Consider the following 22,118-nt stretch of genomic DNA (forward strand, 5'->3'; position numbering starts at 1 on the left):
GTAATTTAAATTTATAATAAAATTTGTGCATACTAGACTAACGAATGTCTTTTAACCATTAAAACTAACTTAAGAATTTTAATAAGGGTGGGATGGAATTCGCCAAACTTTGGGTTGAGAAAATGTCATTCAGCCTATTAAAATATGTGACTCTCTATTATTTAATTGTAAAATAAAAATTATTTCTTATATTCAAATAAATAAATATACTATATAATCCAATTCTAACCAATAAATAAATATACTTCAAAATAGTTTGATTATAGTACTAGATTAATTTTAACCCTCTTATCCCAAGGCCTGAAAAGCAGAAGAGGGCTCATCACTCATCAGTAGAGTTAAAATTATCACATCTCATAACCCAATTCTGTTATGACTTATGTGTTTAATTTGACACTATAGTTGAATCTTGGCTAAATATTGTGTTTGAGTCTGGAGACTATAATTTGAATATCAGTTATATATTGTGTATTTGTGTTATTGGTTAATTGAATACTTTGCATTTGAAATATTATGTTGATTTTAACCAGGTAGTCCATAAAAGTGTTAAAACTAAGATTGATATTGCCGTATTTTTCAAAACGTATTATTGACAATACACCGTATTAAATCCGTATATACCCGTACCATATTTTTCCCGTATTCGAATTTTATGGCCGAATTTTTATAAACGTATTTTTTACTGTTTACCGTATTATACCCGTACCCTTTTTTTGCCGTACCCGTATTTACTAACTAGGGTTTTTGAGTTAATCGATTTGATCTTTTATTTCATTTCCGTTAGACTATAATAAATGTGTGATCATAAATTTGTGTTCTAATTTAAATTATAAATTTAAGTTAAACATACCATCCTTCATTTTTTATCTGATCGAGGGTGTCTGAGCCAGTTTATGTGTACCTCGACTAATCTTTCGAGACCCTGAAGTTACCGACCGGGTAAACCCTCCAGTGGTTACCCTTATTAACAATCGAAGGGAATCGAACTCAGAACTTCTTGAATAATACATTTGAAAGTCCTTATCATCTCACATGATTACTCAGGGTGGTTAATACCATCCATTTTTTTTTTATAATATAAGATCATTATTTATTGATATTAATTAAAAAAACAAAAAGTAGAAGATGACATTTGTAACACATAATGTGAGATTCATAAAAAGACGAAGAATACTAAATTTGTAATATTGAATGTAAAACTTGTAATGTGAAATTATAAAAAAAAAAATGTATTTGATTCCAATTGTGGGGGATTTTTTTTCTGCTTTATAATTTCTTGAGGAATTCTTTGCATCATTTGTTATCTACTTATCTATCAAAGCTCTGGAAAATGTTTGATTCAATTCAATGTTATTTGTATTGTGGCTTTGCGGTCAAATTGAATTGTCCAAGTCAAAAATACTATATTTAAATTTGACTGACTACAAGATTCTAAATTTATGTCCTCTATGAAGATAATGGTCCTCCTTTAGAGTCAATTGTCCTTTCTATTTGTTCATCTTTGACCAATTTATATCTACTAAGTTCTTTGTCATGCCAAACCTTAAGTCCATTCACACTACATTTTGATTTCATAATTTGTTTTCTTAAAAAAACAATCAAGAATACATCACAAGTATTATGTCATTGATTTTAATTCATTAATCAAGAAATTTTTGATGTATTCTACCTAGAGAATTATTATAATTTTTTATTTTAGTAATCGGGGTGTTTAGACAAATTTGTGTGTACTTTAACTAATATTTGAAGTTCATTGAACACTTTACAAGTCCAAAAGACTAGGTAAGTTACAATGTTATTATGTGTAGGTGGCACTAAGATTTTGAACCTAGAAACTCAAAAAAATAAGTAAACCCTATTGACCGTTAGATTAACATTTTGAGGTTACTCTACTTAGATAATTACTTTACCCTATGGGGTTTGGGTCTAGTAGTCCAAATCATATTTAACCGATGTTAACCTATGTTTGGGTAGAATGAGTGTGTGTATATATATATAGGCAGAATGAGTAACTCACTCGTCTTTGTGTAAAAAATGTTGTTTTAGAGTTTGAATTTGACTACCGATTGTAAATTTAAGGGGGGTAACCTCCTCAGGCGGGTTTAAGTGTTCTTTTTGTGTTCTACACTTATTTCCTATCCGTGGCCCTATATATACGAAGAGATTATGGAGAAATTATGAAGAAAAGATAAAAAAAAAAAAAGGTAGGAAAAAAGAGAGAACATTCTCTCTTTATTCTTGGAAAAGGAAAGCTTGTCAACCAATAAATCCTTTCAATGCTCTTAAGGTCACCTTATTTAATATAAAATTTTAAGCTATACTCAAATCATTGATCTTGATAAGCTTTGTGACCCTTTTTATTTTTATTTTGTAAAATTCTATATGAAATATTGGTCAATTTCCGTATCCGACGTTTGAAAATTTCAACAAATAATCAAAGATTAGTAAAAAATAACTAACTTTTCGAAAAGTAAAAAAATCAAAATTAGCGACTACTTACTGACCAATCTAGTTTTTGATTTGCATGTTAAAAACTTAAGATTTCTACATGTAAGACAATGTTGAATGCTCTATCAAACATGATTTTTTATTCCATTTACACGATATTTTATTGAGAAAATGACTTTTTCCCATCCAAGGTTTGCCTTAAAGACACTTTTTCATCCAAAAAGTTTCAAAATACCACTTTTCTACCCAAAGTTAATATTCTGTTATTACCTAAAGCCGATTTCGACGACAAAAATTCTCCCCGTCACTACCATTTGAACCTCCGGTCTTCTCTCTACAAAACATCTTTCACTCCGTCACCTGATTTATTGTTGATTATCGGCCACTACAAAGCTAGGGTTTCCTATCCTTAGTCGATTTTTGGCTAATTCTGGCACTGAATATTCAATCGATTACACCATTTGATCCACCAGCTTCTACTCTACAAAACCTCTCTTATCTTGGCTCCAGAGAACTCGCCGAATGCCGACTGAGAAAGTAAAGTATATTTTGCGTATTAACAGAATATAAACTTTAGGTGGAAAAGTGGTATTTTGAAACTTTTTGTGTAGGAAAGTGTCATTAAGGCAAACCTTGGGTGGGACTCTATTTTATTCTACTCTTTATGTAGATCAAATTAAGATCCATTTTGACTATGGTTTGTTGCCAAATGTGATTTCAAATTTTATATATATATATTTTAAAATATCATCTCAAACAAACATATCAAACGTACTTTGATTTTCACATCTTCTAAATATTATTTTAAGATAAACATGTCGAACGTGTTTTCGTTTTCTGTAAATGAATTCTTTTTATGTTTTTAATATTCTCCAAAATCACAAAGTTAATTTATAAAACATCATACTCTTAATTGCCAAGTCAATCAAGCAACAAACTTTTTAATTTAGAAAATGATGTGAATTGTTCAAAGGATTTTGATAACAAATCTCAAAGTCAAAATCATATCTACAGAAGACTTGCTCTACAAGATCAAGATTTTTATTTGTAGAAAAATTTAAAGGGTCCACCTAGTTTTCTTCATAAAATGCTTTCAAGTTGAATAATATGCAACTTACAATTTGGGTCATTTGTTAATGTTAATATATATATTAGGATTTTGACATTGTACTTANTTTTTAATATTCTCCAAAATCACAAAGTTAATTTATAAAACATCATACTCTTAATTGCCAAGTCAATCAAGCAACAAACTTTTTAATTTAGAAAATGATGTGAATTGTTCAAAGGATTTTGATAACAAATCTCAAAGTCAAAATCATATCTACAGAAGACTTGCTCTACAAGATCAAGATTTTTATTTGTAGAAAAATTTAAAGGGTCCACCTAGTTTTCTTCATAAAATGCTTTAAAGTTCACATTGGTATTTCAAAGAAATAATAAAATAAAATACAACTCAACATGTAATTGTCAAGTTGAATAATATGCAACTTGCAATTTGGGTCATTTGTTAATGTTAATATATATATTAGGATTTTGACATTGTACTTAAAAGTATAAGATGCTCAAGTACAAATATTGTACTTTTCAAAAATATTATGGTGATGTGTTAGCATGCTGATTGAATTAAATTCCAATATTTCTTATAAATCACAGGGAGATGTTGGCAAACATGTTTTCACTATTTTCATTTTGATATGTTGTTTTGAAAAATATACTTCAACTTATCTTTTGGGCCATGAATTTAATGAACGAATAAACCTTTAGTGACAATCATTATTAGCAAACGAGATGAATCAAACACAAAAACTCTTGAATAATAAATACAAGATCACCTATTCGACAAAAAGGAAAAAAGGAAGGAAGGTTTACGATCTCATTTCATCAGTATGCTAACATGATAAAATTGTCCATAAAATTATATATATCTCTCAAGATGAGTATGCAATCTATGACTTCTCTTCTTAAACTTCCTTGTAATTCCCTTCGTGAAGGAAACTTTTTTGTTTTTTTTTTGTTTTTTAAGTTTAAGAAGTTTGTGCCAGTGTGAATGCAATGAATAAATTAAAAATATATTATCAAGGAGAAAAAAAAAAAATTCCTGAAGTCAACTTCAGGTTTTATACATGAAAAGGTGTGAATATTAGTATAAACATTTTAATTATCTAATAACTAGAAGAAGCATCTACAAAGAACTTCTAGATCACATCAAAATAGAAAATAAAAAATGATGTATTATTTGTTTATAATATAGCTGGCATAGCAATTATAATAATTTCAATACTTAAAATTTGAAATTGACAAGAGTTGAACTTTCCATTGTGGAAATTGCAGGATTTGTCCTGAAGCATATGGGGTGGTTGAAGCAAAATCATGCAGATAATTTTGTTTATAATAAGGCTAAGCACAACTCTTCACCAGCATAAAAACAAAGATAAAATTAATTAATTTGCTAGATGAAAATGTGAAGATAATTTTACACGTTTAATTAATTAACAGAAGAATCAAGCAGGAATTCCAGGGTACAAATGTTTGGTTGGCATCATTCTTGGAAACATATACACTTTTGGGTCAAGTGCTTTTGCCTGTAGAAAGCACTTTTTAAACAAAGCTAAATACGCCTTTTTTTTTTCTCCTCCCATTTTGTATATGTATATCGTGCATGATATATGATATGTATATGTCAGTCAAATGCATATACATATATTGTATGCATAACATGTTGACACTCCCTGATTAATTAGATGTATATGCATTTGGTACACCAGAGATTTTCTCGATTGAAACAGAAATTAAATTTTTTTATTTTATTTTTATAATCGAGATGTTTGAGCTAACTTGTGTACACCTCAATTAATCTCTAGGGTCCATTGAAGACCATACAAGCCTAATATTCTAAGTAAGCCATAAATATGGTAGGTAACTCCAAGGTGATTTGAATCCAAGAAGTTAATAAAGGGAACAAATCTTCTTGACCACCAAGTCAACCCCTTGGGGTTCAATAAGTTTCGAGGATTAGTTGAGATGTGTGTAAGCTAGTCCAGACACAAATTATTGACCACTAGGCCAAACCCTTGTTGACTAGAATTTTTTTTTTTCCCCTTTTCACTTATATATTGTGCTATTCAATTGAAATGGAAAAACTCGGATCCATAGGATGCACATGTATATCATACATGATATGCATACACTCCCGGATTAATCATACGTATATGTATTTGTTACATCAGAGATTTTATTCAATTGTAATAGAAATTAACATTCTAACAGTGAAAGTGTTTTTGTGAGATTGACCTTGTTAATGGGTCAATTAGCAATGAAGAAAAGAATTTTGAAGTGCTACTCTTTGCCTGGAACATTCTGTAGAGGGTTGGTTTGAATCAATTCAAAATCAAGAAATTATGGTTAGGCCACTAAAATATGTAAGGGAAATGAAAATGCTTTCATTTCGTTTACAGGAAGCAAAAACAAAAGAAAAATGCTTTCATTTCCATTACGTAGTGAAAACTATCATGGGAAAGACATAATTTTCTTAGCACGTGTATTTGAAAAGTGGAAAATGAATCTAGACAAAAAAAAGGTGAGGCCATATGTATTCAAACACCTCTTTTAGGTACTTTGAAAAAGGATTGATATTGGAATATTGTTTCTTTCCAAAGTTAAAAAATAAAGAAAGTAATTCCTCAAAAATAAGGCATTATTTTCTCTAAAAAAACCAATATAAGAAATTTTTCTTAATTTATCATACGAGTAAAAAGAAATTTATACCTGAAATAAAACCAATATATCTTTGTGATATTTTCGATTTGTTTTTAGAAAACAATTTATATAAGACAATCTTACCAAATTATTTTGCCGTCCAGTTGAAATTAACCACATATTATATGTTAATGCGACTAATTTCAGTAGGATGATTTTACCTCGTGGGTAGATGATTTGGTCTTGTTTCTTAACTGGGTAACAGGAAAAAAATAGAGAAAAAATAGAAGAATTAAGGGAATTCCTGATAAAGAAGTTGTGTCTTCATCCTCAAATCCTAAATTGTGGCATGAATAGAGAGGTAAATTCAAGTATGGTATGCCACAAAGGAAAAGATAAAAAAATAATAAATAATAAATAATAAAAATGTGGTCAAAAGGAAGAAATCTGGTGGTTGTTGGGTCATATTTTCCATTCATTATTTTCTCTTTCTGAGTCTCTGTCACAACCCATGTGAAGCAAGATGCATGTTTATCTAAACTTCATCATCAAGAAATTAATGGAATAAGTGGTAGCTGGTAGCTAGCTACATCTAAGTTTTTATCAGAAGACAAAAAGTATTTTATCTTCTTTACACTTTTTAAATGTTTTTTGACCAAGACCCTCTCAAAAGCTTCCGAGCTTAAAAAGAAAAAAAGGAATTTTTTTTTTTTTTTTTTTTTTAATAGTAAGACAGATTTATAATGTCATTCATATGTTACATCTGTTAAATTTATACCACATATATTTTTATTTAATTATTCCCCCTTAACGAAAAATCTAAGAAAAGATAAAATCAAACCAAAATTTCATAAGGAATCAGTAAAATTTCATTTCTTAGTTTTTTGATACAAAACATTTTATTACTTTTATCTTGTAATAGTTTTTTACTGAACTGATATGTAGATGGCTTAGTATGTTAATTTCAGCTAAAGACTCACTCGGTCTTATGTAAGATAGACCCATCAATGAGGTATGCAATGATATGATCACCTCATTTGAAATTAACTAATTGTGTTGTTTCCTGGAAGCAGCATAACTTGGCTTTAAGTCAGTAGCTTTCACTCTCACTAGGAATTGTCAATAGTGTGCATATTTGCTTTGACCACATAACCTGTCACTATAAATCTACATGGAGCCACCAAACCTTTGCTTATTCTTTCTGTTACACAAAACGTCTCCTTAAATTAAGAGTTTAAAGACTGATATCACAACTCAAAAACCTCAGCGGAACCATGGCCAGTTCTGGTGAATGGATGCAGTTTTATCAGCGAAACCTGGAAGGAGATTCCGTGCCATTTTCTGATGCCACTTTGGTCACAAGAAGTAGCTCATCCGAGAACATTTTAGGCCCTGGAAACTTATGCTCAACAACTTCTGAGCCATTGAACCCGAAAGGGTGTGTGTCGAAACCCGTTCGGAGACGATCGAGAGCTTCGAAGAAGACTCCGACGACTCTCCTCAATGCCAACGCTAACAATTTCAGATCCCTGGTGCAACAATTCACAGGTTGTCCTAGCTCTGCACCCTTTTCATTTGGGAGCAAAAAGGGGCCAGTCAACCTGAGTTTTGGCCTTGGAAATGAACAAAATCAAAGGTATCAGACTTATGGGACGGCTGCTTTTGGCGGCAATCAGTTCTATTCACCAACAGATAATCAACAGCCACAGCAATTGAAACGACAGGCTCAGATATGGCAACAGCAACAACATCATCATCATCATCAGGGACAATTATATCAAGAACAACAACAATCTTTGGTGTCTTTTGATCATCAAAATGTTCATAATGAAGCTTTTTTAAATTCTAGAGTTAATAATAACATAGAGATTCCTGAAGGATTCAGCTTGGATGATATAGCTTTCAATGAGCTTGGCAGGGATGCTTTTGCAAATCAAGAAAGTCACTTCTTGTAAGGAAAATTTAGTGATCCAATTATTGAATCATTTTTTTTTTCTTTCCTCTTCATCAATATGTAAAATCAAAGTTCAANGAATGACTATGAAGTGCAATTGAATCATTGTACTGTTTTGTCATGCTTTCTTATAGGAGATGCTTCAGAAAATGAACCTAAACTTACAGTGAAGCTAAAGGTATTCTTGAATGGGAAGAAGCAATGCAAGATGAAATATCTGCTCTACACAAGAATTCTACGAGGGAGCTTGTTTGCAAACCAGAGGATGTTGTTGTACTTACAAGCAAATGGGTTTACAAGTTAAAGAAGAGAGTTGATGGTACTATTGACAGGCATAAAGCATGTCTGGTTGCATGTGGTTTTTCTCAGCAATATGGGCTAGACTACAAGGAAAATTTCAGCCCTGTTGCTAAAATGGTAACAGTTCGAACAATTATCCCCTTGGCTGCATACAAAGGCTGGAAATTTTGGCAACTAGATGTGAAGAATGCTTTTCTCTATGGGGAGCTAGATCGTGATTTCTTCACGGACCAGCTGTAGGGATTTATTCCTAAAGAGTTTCCTGAACATGAGTGTTGACTCAAGAAGGCGTTGTATGGCCTCAAGCAAGCTCCATGGGCTTGGTATGGTAAGATCGCTCAATACCTTGATTTTTGCGATTTCAAGTCTTTTGTTAGAGTTGGTGAACTCTAGTTAACATTTAGGTACCCATTTTTAAAGTGCATCGGAAGTTTTTACCAAATTGCTTAATGGTTATCAAGTTAAACACAAATCAATCATCCATAAACAATAAATGTAAAGCACGCCATCATACACATGGTTTGGCTAAAACCACTCTTAGCGTACATCCATAAGACCTTGTCCTGATTGAAGCAAATCCATTAAACAACAAACATTACAAGATATAGTTCAAAGTTGACTTTAGCTACAACAAAGAGAACTCCTTGTTGTAGTTACACTAAACACCACCCTCTAAATCTCTAACGTCTTGTTCCTCCAAGGATCTCTTCAAGCCAAGAACACACTCGAAGAACACTTGAGCTCCACCTAAGCTTCACATGCCAAGGCCACGCTCCAGCATAAATAATGGAACCAAGTTCCAGCTGCCATTCAATCAAGTATAAGAGATGATGAAAGTTTGGCACATAAACATAAGGTGAACCTTCGAGGAAAAAAAAAACTCTTTGAAAATTTCAAAGCACAAGCAAAATAAAATATCAAAGGTTAGCTTTACAAATGAGCAAGAATGAAGATGATATAGGCCAATTTCGTGCTCCCCAATTCTTGCCAAGTTAGCAAACAAGGGCTAACATATGTTGGTCCAAAACTGGAAAAGATTTCATCTATCTTTTAGGACCAAAATGGAAAAGATTCCATCTATCTTTTGGAACCAAAACGAAAAAGAGAAAAAGCTTATTTCCTTAGACCTAGGGGTGAGCACGGGTAGCGGGTAGAACTGGAACCTGAGGGTAGAATCAAAACTGGAATCGGAACCTACTCGGAACCGACACTGTGTGGGTAGGTTCCGGTTCCTTTTTTTTGGAACCGATACTGTGCGGTTCCAGTTTCGGTTCCTACATGTGGAGGACCTAGAACCAGAACTAAAAAAAAAAAGAACTTGCAACGAGTAACCGGCTTGGAATTTGCAGCGGGTACCCTGTTTTGGAACTTGGGCTGAAATGAAATATATGTAAAGAATGGGGGGTCTATTTTAATTTTACATATAAAATAATTTAAAATTGAAAAAGTTAAATTTTTATAATAACCTAATTAAATAAATATACAGTTATAATTATTACATATAAACTATACCATATAAAAAACTTTAATATATTAATATTAAAGTTTTGATTAATTAAGTGTACAATTGGAATTATGACCAATTAAAAGTGTTTTAATGTTATTAAAAGAATTATTTTTTTTAATAAAATAGTATATTTGATTGAATAATAATATAATATTTAGTTATTTACTTCAATTATCAAGTTCTAAGTATATCATTACATTATAGTTAAATGATTATTTAATTAATTATAAATTTATAACATTACATTAGTAATTTAGTGCATTACTTAATTAAATAATTAGAAATTTAATTAATTATAACATTATATTATAAACAAATGATTACTTAATTAATTATAACATTCCATTATAAACATTAGTATGATCNCGCACAGTAGCGGTTCCAAAAAATTGGAACCGGAACCTACCCGCACAGTACAGGTTCTGGGTAGGTTCCGGTTCCGGTTCTGGTTCTTACCCCCGGTTCCGGTTCTACCCACTACCCGTGCTCACCCCTACTTTTAACGCGTCTTGGCCACCTCTCTTTTGTTTCACAGATATTGGGTAAAATGTCCAGACCCATTTGAATCTGTTTAGAAAGAAATTGGGCTAAAGTGGAAGGCTTTATTGAATTGGGCCGAACTGTCCCAGCCCATTTTAAAAAAAGGGGTTTAAAACCGATAACGAGAAAACCGGTCCGGTTATCACCTAAACCGGAATTCGGTTTGGTTCAAGTGGAGGGTGAACCAGTTCGGTTAACCGGATTTTTTCACCCCTAAATTGATAGGTGTATATCACAAGGGCAAGAGTTGATAATCTAAATAAATTTGTCAAACTTGCAGAATTTATAGAACTTCAAAATTCTTCAAATTGAATATATCATCACACAACAAGGCAATTCCAACACTCAAAATTATTCAAAACTCTACAGAAAGGATAGTAAATTCATTCCAACTCTACCGATTTCCAAACGTTCTTCCAAATCTGTAAAGAGGTAAGGGAAGGAGTGAGCTTGACAAGTTAGCAAATAATCATAGAGGAAAAAAGATTAATACAGAATTTTTTTTTTAATATAATTAAGCTCTAATTGGTGTCATGAACAACTGCAAATCTTAAATAATAATGAATTGGGATTTTTTTTATTATTCTTTTACTAAATATAAATTCTCAATCATTCATTTTACTTAATCTAATGATAAAAATTTAAGTTAAATGCTGAGACAATAACTCCTTAGACGTTTAAGGTAAAAATTCTTCTGCTAATTACATATAAAGGCCTAAATAAGCATGACGTAAAAATCCTACTAAAGATACGATGATGAGGATGATAATCAAATTCAAAATCTAGGCAAGCTCCACAGACATTCAGATATCCAATGTTATTCGTAAACATTCAGAATTCTCAGAAATTTCAAAATAAAGCTTATATGCTTGATTCGATTTCAGTCACACAAGGGTAATAATACATTTCTCATACAATTTTCTGGTTCATTACTCATTTGTATCATCACTTCTTCAATAGGTCAACGATAAAATAAAAAATAGCTATGCAATGAAATGAAAGTATTTAAAATAATAAGCAAAAAGAAGATTGGAATACTCACCTGATTGGGCGGGCATTTTCTGTTGTAGCATACCCCATTAACAAGTGATGAGAATGCCAAATGTCATATTTACCCCCACTTAATGTCTAGTCTTTTATACTTATTTGCTGCCTAAATGTACTCATTATTATTCTATTTTGATTTAGGATGCAAATGGAGGAGTTAATTTCAAAACAGAACTAATTAAGTGAATTCGGACAGTTTCGACATTGTTTTGTAATCTGGGCATAACTCTCTCGTCTGAGCTCCGATTGAGATGATTCGAAATGCTTTGGAATGCTAAGAAAGAGATCTACAACTTTAATGTTTTGAGTTTGGAGAGATACTCACTGCATCAAGGTTGTAATCGAGCTTGAAATTGACGCACCTGCACTGCCGACGTTCTAGAACATTCTGTCTTGTCATGCAATTCAAATAGGTAGATTATTACAAGAAGTTTTGAAGACCTATTGCACGCAAATTACAGCTGGAAAACACCACTTTCCTATTTTATTTTAGGACTTTATTATTTTATTTCCAATTAATCAAATTAGGATAAATGTTACTTTAGGATATTAGAATATTTTGAGGAGATTGAGTTGAATTAGAAATAGAATTTAGATATTTTTAAAAGAGGGATCAGATTAGGGATTACAAGACATATCACACACGCCTCTCTCTCTTCTTTCTTGGGTGGATTTTCGTTTTTCCTTTGAATATTCGTGATGGCCATGAGTGGCTAATTTTTATAACTTGGTCGAAGGAAACAGAGGCCTTGGAATCAATAAACTGTGAGATCTAATCTATTTTTTGTGTTCAATTTTTGTGTTTGAATATTGGATGTTCTTCTGTGCCTAATTTTATGATTGTTGCATTTAATTACTAGGAGGCCTACTAGTTTATTAATTGTTGCAATCTACTGCTAAGTTAGATATCAAATCTGTAATTGTTTGATTCCTCTAACTTGTGAAGCAATTGGGGTTAATAATTTGCTGCGTCAGGAATTAGTAATCTTAAAAAGAACACTCGACTAAATTAAATACAACCGCTTGAGTTTGTGTTGTTTAATTTCGTCGATTTCTCTAATTCTTAAGGCTGCCACTAGATTAAATCTTTAGCGCTTGTCTAGGATTGTTTAGTGGTAAGATTAATCAAGATTGCTTGTTTCCTAATTAATTACAATTAAGGAGAGATAGAGAAATAGTTCCAACGGTGAATATTCAAAGTAAGAATTGATTTACTTTTGCATCAATGATCAGTTGTAAGATTCTGACGGTGGATGTTGACGGAGACCAAATTTCGTTATTTTGATTAATTTAGATTTGAATTGCTTTTGTTTTTCCTGAGATTATTTCTGTTTTACTAAAACCCCCCATCAGCCTTGCTCACATAACATAAAATACGGCTAGACACTATCCGTGGGAATGACCCTGACTCACACTACTACATGTGTTTTTAGTTTTAATTATGGATGCCCGCCAACAAGCCAATCAACAATCCACATCCAAAACCTATGACCTTGGTTTAGGCGACGGTGCCTCATCATCAGCACACTCTTTTGACAATGGTCTTCCACACAACCCCAAATTCCCAATATAGGAATATTCGTCAAACGTTGCAAACTGTTTCTCATGAGGTATAGGTCCTGTAAGTTGGTTATATGAAAGGTTTAATACAGCTAGAGAGTTCAAACTTTCTATGGTTATATGAAAGGTTTAATACAGCTAGAGAGTTCAAACTTTCTAATTCCATTGGAATCATTCCAACAAACTTATTTGAAGAGAGGTCCAACAACTCAAGAGCTGTCAAATTTGACAATGATGTAGGGATATGACCTGTTAGACTATTTCCAGATAAATTGAGCATGCGAAGAGCTGTCAAATTTGACAATGATGTAGGGATATGACCTGTTAGGCTACTGGTTGAAGGGATGCTGCCATAAAGCCAACTGCAACTAAGGTCAAGCTCAATCACATGACCGGTCACCGTATCACATGTTACCCCATCCCATAAGCAGCAATCCTTATCCTCTTTCCAGGACATCAATTTCGGATAAGAAGGAACCATTTTATCATAAGCGGAAGAAGCTGAAAGCTTCTTCAAGTAAAAGAGTTGCTTAAACTGGAGTAATGCAAAACTTTGGTTGTGAGAACAAAGTTTCGCAGAACACTGAGAATACAAGAGCAATAACAGGAGGCAGAAAATCTGACAAGACCATGTTAAGTACCAAGCCATTTTTCTATATGAAACCAGAGGAATGGATATATTTGTAAATGGAACGGAAATGGAGGGTCAGTATATATAGAACCCATTTTCAGCTGTCTTCTTTAATTAGTTAAATTTTTATTAGTCAATACAGAATCTGCAAAGAAAGTTTAATAGAAGCAATATTCCTTGAACCATTATAGTATGCAAGTTTTTTTCAATAATTCAAACCGAAAGTTAGATTCATGTAGCACAAGTCTTGGTTGTGCACTGAGGACTACGTGCTCATCTAGAAAAATATTATCTACTCTCACCAAGTCTTGGTCATACTCCATCAATAACCAAGTTTCATGGCCATGCACCGACTATTCCACTAATTATTTAGCATCAAGTCTCCGTAAATTATCTAGCATCTAAGTCTTGGTCGTAAATGTCTTATAAGATTAAAAGTCTTGGTCATGGAGTGAAGACTACTCCGTAAATTATCTAAGTCTTGGTCGTGAATGTCTTCTAAGATTAAAAGTCTTGGTCATGGAGTGAAGGCTACTCCGTAAATTATCTAGCATCTAAGTCTTGGCTGCGAATGTCTTCTAAGATTAAAATCATTTTCCACACGGTGCCCGAAATGATAAATTAATCTTCAAGTCTAGATTTCTAGTAATTTTCTCCCTCTATACTGTGTACATATTCAAGTCACCAGTAAATAATAAAGCCTTTTATTTTTTATTTTTTCTCCATGTATTGTTGAAAAATAATATAAATACAGCTAATTTTGTTGAATGGGGGGAAGTATTTAACTGTGTACATGAAAGCCACTTATACAGGCAACCAAAACAATATCACTGCTTCTGCAATGGTCCTATTTTTTCTTATTTCTTTAACATTTCAGATTTCAATGATATTAAAACAAAAGGGGGCCCAATAATCTTTGAGCGACAACACAGTGGAAAATGAATTCTAAACTCATTAGAAACCATAAAGTTCAAACTGAGGCTAACTTGTTATAATAACGCTTTAATGACAGAAGCAAACGATTTGAAAACATACAGGGACTCTGACGTAAAGTTAAAAATTATAAATCTTGTGATAGGAATCCACTCCCAAATTGATAGAAATTGGACTGAAAAAGTGACCATTTTATAGGTTTGAGTATAACTCTCTTTAAAAAATCGACTTATCAATAGAAGATGCTTAAGTCCTTATAAACAATACGCCCACCCATTTTTTCTCTCAATGTGAGATCCTAAATCAATTCGAGTGAATGATGGTCCCCCAGATTATATTCATATTATTTTTCGGGTATATTGTTTCTTTTAAAGTGACTTATCAAAATTACATTTCATTTTATTTTTAATAGATATTATTTTCATTATTATTTAATTTTTGAAAACTTAATTACTTTGTTAAAAAACATTATTCTAGTCTATTGATATTGAATAATGAATATACCTAATTTTGAATTTATATACTAATTTATTTTTACAACAAAAAAATAAATTAGATCACACTTATCTAATTTCATTTTTTATCGTCTTTATAAACAAACTTATATATCTTCCACCACACCCCCCCAATTTCAAAACAGCCTATGAGACTAATAGGAGCAAGAATCCAAAGAAAAAAAAGAAAACATATGACAATTGCAATTCTTATTATGACAAGTTCAAGATTTAGGTTTCTAAATTAAGGTATTAAATAGTATTAAAGTACCAATTAAGAAAAAAAAAATTAAGCTAGATATGATGATAGTGAAGAATTATGAAATAAAGCTCGGCTTCTTGCTTCTCTTTGGGCTTTAGTGTCTAAAGAATTCCAAGATTAATCTTTCTTCTGGGTTTTGAAGGGTTAAGTCTTTCACTTGATCATTAGTGTTGTATAGAGAAAGGGGCACTGTGCTTATTAGCTGATTTTTTGGGCACTAACGGCTGTTGTATAGCTTTTGTTGCTCATTTATTTTATACTCTTTGTGGACAGTTGGCCCCCTCTACAGAGTGTCGCCATTGCCGTTCGCCAACGCCGATTTCTTCCACTAGTTTGATCTCTCCGATCCGGCCAAACTTCAACTCTCTTTACATAGGTATTTTCATTCATCTTCAGTATTGAAAAGTGGATTAGTTAATATTGATAAAGATACGAGACGTGGTTTTAAAACTAAACAAACAATTAAGCTTTGTGTTAGTATGATTAGGATCATGAAGTGAAGTGCTCTAATCATTATCTCCATAAATACACAAAGTGGGTTTTCAAATCACTTTTATTATCATTACAGTAATTATGATGTTGATTCTAAGCATTATTGCATTAACGGTTTTAGAGCTTTATTGTCTTTGCATGGGCCATGCTAAGAACTAGTTTGATGAAATCTCTTGGAGTCAAGGAGTGAAAGCAATACGATTGGCTAACAGTTTTAGAATTGTGAATATACAAGTCCTAGGGATCGAAACGCTGTATGGCTGGCTGTAGTTTGACAACTGAGTGCAATCATAATCATCCCAATAAGGGTTTAAATAACTATTTATACTTTATATAAGTGAACAAACGCAAGGCTCAAAGCTTCTTCTTTGATATTATATTTATATTCTTTGTTGGCGTGGCTGGACTGTTTTCCCTTTCCCACCCAAGGCAGCTGCCAAACTTTGGCGCTTGAGTATTTTTTCCTGCAGGTTTGGTCTCCTACCTGGTTGTTTGATGGTTGGATAGGCTGGTGTTTTGTCTGCAGTCTTTGATGGCTAGGGCTTGGCAGCTAGATGTTGCTTTGATTGGGTGGGGATTTGTGATTGTTTTGTCTTGTGGTGTGGCTGTTATTTTGAGCCGCTTTAGTGACATTATTTTACATTATTGTAAATCAGTTTTGTCCCTTTTTTGTGTACGCTCCTCCCTATTTTTGTTAAACATTATTTTACATTCTGTCTTTTATTATTCAACATTATTTTACATAGTGTTTTTGCTTCACATGGCATGACTATCATGCATTGATTGAACATTTGAACTTAATAATGGGCTATTTTAATTTTTAATATAGCATGGATTTTTGTTAATTATTTATATTAATACTTTTGTTCATTCTTTTAGGTTTCAACATGTCAACTGAAAATTCTTTTCTTGTTAAACAAAAAAGTTTAAACGAGGCCTCCAATCAATATTTTGAGGCATCCAAAAAATTGACACATTTAGATATTGATGAACCGACATGTTTAGATAATCCTTCTACAACACCTCTCCAGAGCCTCCCTGACAATGCTTGGGATGGTATAAGGTCTAAATCTAGATCAGTGGTATGTCAACATTTCAAGAAAGTAAAAGTTGATGGCAATGATAAGGCAGAGTGTAACTATTGTCGTAGACAATTAGTTGGCGGTGCTAAAAACGGGACAAGGCACTTGCATGATCATTATAAAATTTGTCCAAGACAAAAGTATCAAGATCTAGGACAAAAGTTGCTTGCAGATTCAAAGTCAAAGGTGACATTAGGCACTTATCATTTTGATCAAGAGGAGGGGAGGAAGGACCTAGCAACTATGATAATTCTACATGAGTATCCTCTCAACATGGTTGATCATTATGGATTTAGAAAATTTTGCAACACTATTCAAACATTGTTCAAGGTTGTGTCCAGAAACACTTAAGACAGACATATTGAAGATTTATGATGTTGAAAAGCATAAGACAATGAATTGTTAAACAAAACACATGGTAGAATTGCTATCACTACGGATTTGTGGACTGCCAACCACCAAAACAAAGGATATATGACCATCACAACACATTTTATCGACAACAATTGGGTGTTACAGAATCGACTCATAAGGTATTATCTTTTTATGTTTTAATTTTCTAATTTCTGAATACATTGTTTTAGCATATTAATATATTAATAATGTATAATTAATGGTGCAGGTTTGTATATGTGCCTTGCCAATATACTAGAGATGTCCTTACTAAGGTGTTGAAAGACTGCTTTTATGAGTGGAACATTGATAGAAAGTTGTCGACGTTGACAGTTGATAATTGCTCCACCAATGATGCAGTTGTCGGAGATCTGTTAAAAGACCTTCCATGTGTCTCACTTATGCTACGGGGTTCATTGTTTCATATGCGTTGTTGTGCGCATATCTTGAATCTAATTGTTCAAGATGGCTTATTGGTGATGGGAGAAGTGATTGCAAAAATTCGTGAGAGTGTTGCTTATTGGTGGACATCGCCCAAAAGAGTGCAAAAGTTTGATGAAGCGGCACATCAAGAGAGCATTGAAAGTACGAAGAAGTTGGCTCTAGACTGTAAGACTCGATGGAATTCAACTTATTTGATGCTTGAGACTGCATTCATTTACAAAGAAGCATTTATTCGCTTACAGCTTGGTGAGCCACAATATAATTGTTTGCCAACAGAGGAAGAATGACAGATGGCAGAACAAGTGAGTTCAAAATTAAAAGTATTTTACGATGCCACATTATTGTTCTCTGGAACACAATTTCCAACGTCCAATGTTTATTTCCCAAAAATTTGTCAAATTAAATTGGGATTGTTTAGTTGGCTCAAATGTGATAATGTTGTGATAAGGAATATGGCAAAAAAAATTGATGACAAATTTTCAAAGTATTGGGATGTGACTCATGGTGTCATGGGAGTAGCGATTATTTTGGATCCTAGATACAAAATGAAATTGTTCGATTTTTTCTTTCCTAGGATCTATGGAGAAGATGATCAATAGCAAATTATGAGAATTCGAATATTTTTTTTAGATCTATTTTCTGGGTACATTCTAAGCAATGCAGTAGGCAAAAACATCCTTTTTACATTAAAACATCTTCTCAAATGACTACTTAAAGTGAGGACCAAGAGTTCATTAATGATTTTGAAATGTTTGTAAATGAAGACCCAAGTGCTATCAAAAGGAAGTCAGAACTCGAAAGTTATCTTGAGGAGAAACTATTGCCTAAGACTCCTGACTTTGACGTATTGGGTTGGTGAAAGGCAAATGGGTCAAAATATCAAATCCTCCAGAATGTTGCTCGAGATATCCTTTCTATTCCTATCTCCACAGTTGCTTTTGAGTCTGCAATTAGCACTAGTGGGAATGTAGTAAGTCCACATCGCAACAAGCTTCATTCTCATACATTAGAGGCATTGATGTGTTCTCATAATTGGTTATGGGGGTATATAAAAGGTAATTAGATCAATTTTTTTTTTCTTACAAATTTTTGAAACATATTAACATGTGTTTACTTTATTGTGTATCTTTGATTCTTATGTTAGATAACCAATCATACTCAACAATTTGTGATGATGTTGATGCGGACGAAAAGGAGGAGGAAATATGATGATAGTGAAGTTGTGGCTGCTGCGCAAGTGCTGATGTGATTTCATGGGTAAATTACCTTTTTTTTTTTTCTATTGTTGTTATCATGAATTATTTGCTTTGATTGTATAAAAAAAAACCAAGTAATAGCAATTCATGTTTGATTGGCTTAATGTTTGTTTTATGTTGGCTGCCGTGTTGGTTATATAAAATGTTTGAGTTATGAAAATACTTTTTAAAATAGAAATCTGCAAGTTTAAACGAAATAATTGGTGTTTCATTACACTATTTTTTGGCTACCATGTTGGATTTTATTTTAATGAAAGAATTGGTGGTGTTTTTTTTTTTTTAAGGTAAAGGTAGAAGAACCTTTTGCTCTTGCATTAAAAGATGAAGCAGCTGAAGTTTCTAGTTTACATGCTGAACCTAAAATGATCATGTTTTAGTTGATGTTGTCCAATGTTCATAAGGAGAATTCAGGGAAAAGTTCAAATTATGTTAGTAAAATAACTATGTTTAAACGATTAATTTAAGTGTTTGTTATTGTGACAAGAATTACTATGTTTAAGTGATTAATTTAAGTGTGTATCATGTGGATGAGAATTATTTGTCTTTGGTAATGCTCAAATTTATGTTTATGTAAAATTAACAGGACGGGGACGGGCCAACAGTCCCCAGGGGTGGAGGAAGGGGGAATTCTTGTCATCCCCGTAATGGGGATGGGGCGGGGGTGGGGAGTGATTTTGAGGGTGGGGATGGGTACGGTGAATGAGATCCCCGCCCCACCCCGCCCCATTGCCATGCCTATTCATTAATGATTAATATTTGACTTATCAAGAGTATACTATATATGTACAATATAATTAATTACATTTATTATGCGTCACGTTTGATCATACGTACATACGAATATGTATTCCCTCATAGAGTGCTACGTTTATACATACAATAATTAATAATTAAAGAAAATCAAATATAAAAAAAGCATAATAAAATTATATATATTCTTTATAAAGCACAACGTTTATGAGAAAGGATATATACATATACACACGTGAAAAATTAATTAAAAGAAAGAATAATATAACACGTGAAGAGTATAGATATACATAAACGTAAAATTATTAACAAGGAAAAATGTGATAAAATAGATTCATATGGCTCATAATTGGCTAAACAACATATTCCCACCCAAGTTGAGCGAAATCCTAAGCTAATACTCTTGGTTTCATTTATTATAAATACCTACCCTTAAATTAACACAATTTCCTTTATTTTAACAGTAAAAGGGCAAATTGGTCTTTTTATTTTCCTCTTCCCTTTCCATTTCTTTCCCTAGTACGCCTCCTCCACCCATGTTCTTCTTTTTCCCTCTACACCTCCTCCTCCCTAGCGCCTCACCATCCCAACCCACTACCCCCCCGACCACCTTGACTACCCTTTTCGCCGTCACCCTTCAGCTCAACTGTCGCACTCCGCCAACCTCTTTCCGGTAGTCCCATCACCAAAAATCTTAATCAAGCCCACCATTTAACTCATCAAAGAGCCCTCTCCAATAACCCCATGCTTTTCGTCCCCGACTTCTCACCTTTCAACACCGATTTAAGCTCCCTCTCCCTAGGGTTTCTATTTTGTTTTTTGTTTTTGCTTTTGTTTTTTGTTTTTCTTATTGAAATGGTGTGATTTTTGGTGGTTGCTATTGGGTTTGGAATGGGGTGATTTGGCTGACTATGGTGGTGGTTTGGACACTGTGGTTGTTTTGGGATGGGGTGGTTTGGACACTATGGTGGTTTTGGGATGTGGTGGTAGTGGTTTGGCTGGCTGTGGGATTTGGAATGGGGTATAGTTTGGATGGCTATGGTAGTGGTTTGGGATGGGTTGGTTTGGAATGGGTTGTGGTGGTGGTTTGGCTGGCTCGGGTGATGCCGTGGTGGTTTGAAATGGGGTGAAGGGCAATTTAGTAATAGCATCCGTTAAAACCCAACAGTCACTCACTGTGTTAATTTAAGGGTGGGTATTTGGAATAAATGAAACCAGAAGTATACTTAGTTTTTAGCTAAACCTTGGGTGAGAATATATCGTTTACTCTTTATAATTTCACATATATCAGGGTATATCTAAAATAGAATTTGAAAATTTTGACTATACAGAGAATAAACAGTATAGATTTCTCTAAAAACAAAAACCCAAAATTATTATATCTTAACTGGCATGTTAAGAAAAAGCACAAAATATTAAAGATTATATTAGCACTAGATAGTGTACGGTTTACACTGTATTCAGATACAAATTATTCAAAACAAAAATTGAATCCCACCTCAATGAAGAAAAGTAATCAAATGAATTACTCGATCTTCATTTCTGAAATTGTTGGATGCATCCAATATTTTTGAATCAATTACTAACTCACAATTTAATTATTTGTAACGATTAAAATCTAAAACATATCATAATAATGTAAAATGCCTTTTACAAGGCTAAATATAGAATTTGAAACTTAATTACATACCTGAATAAGTAGTCCTATATATTGTAGATCTCTGAGAAATCGCTTAGTGCCTGAGAAATCTTCAAGAGCAAAATTAATTAACAGTTAACACAAGAGGATAGTAGAGCTGTAAATAAACTAATTGATAATCAAGCAAGGGAATTTATTTTATATTTTATATAGGAATTAACGATTTGGGTCGCAAATCCGAGTTAATCTTCACACAATTTGTGTAGAATCTCAAGTATAATGAAATGCTTAATTATAGAGTATGTTAATTGATTAAATAATTGATAATTGAATCTCAAGTTTTAATTAAAAAGAGGTGTAATTAAATTCTACTTTACCTGGGAAAACCTCTGTATGGGACTATGAGTAATGCTTTATCTAATGGTTTAGCAGTAGGCAGTTACACAAGCCGCCACCCAATGTATTAATACTCACTCGTCAAGCAAGAAATGGGTTAACCAGGCCTACTGCCAGATGGACTTTCACATGGATTCCATTTGTTAATTGTTTTAGGGCAGTAATAAATGTTTGTACGAATAACAATACAATAGAACGTCCTATAATGATATTTTATATAAAAATAACTTTATTGTAGTTATAATAATTTCTAGTATGCACTTGTACTAGTTATAAATAAGAATAAATTTT

The 22,118-nt window shown here is 32.7% G+C and overlaps 2 protein-coding genes across 2 annotated transcripts; both read left to right on the forward strand.

Moving 5' to 3' along the window:
• The first annotated feature begins 7,315 nt into the window (after window positions 1–7,315).
• On the forward strand, window positions 7,316–8,172 carry LOC116137155. The gene has a single exon (XM_031422839.1). The coding sequence runs from the start codon at window positions 7,422–7,424 to the stop codon at window positions 8,100–8,102; it is 681 nt and encodes a 226-aa protein (XP_031278699.1). The 5' UTR covers window positions 7,316–7,421; the 3' UTR covers window positions 8,103–8,172.
• A 130-nt stretch (window positions 8,173–8,302) lies between these two features.
• LOC116137079 (uncharacterized mitochondrial protein AtMg00820-like) lies at window positions 8,303–8,641 on the forward strand. Its single transcript, XM_031422768.1, has one exon. It carries the CDS (start codon window positions 8,303–8,305, stop codon window positions 8,639–8,641), a length of 339 nt encoding a protein of 112 aa, XP_031278628.1.
• Window positions 8,642–22,118: the final 13,477 nt, after the last annotated feature.

This window comes from Pistacia vera, unplaced genomic scaffold (genome assembly GCF_008641045.1).
Source record: "Pistacia vera cultivar Batoury unplaced genomic scaffold, PisVer_v2 Contig320, whole genome shotgun sequence".
Taxonomy (NCBI): domain Eukaryota; kingdom Viridiplantae; phylum Streptophyta; class Magnoliopsida; order Sapindales; family Anacardiaceae; genus Pistacia; species Pistacia vera.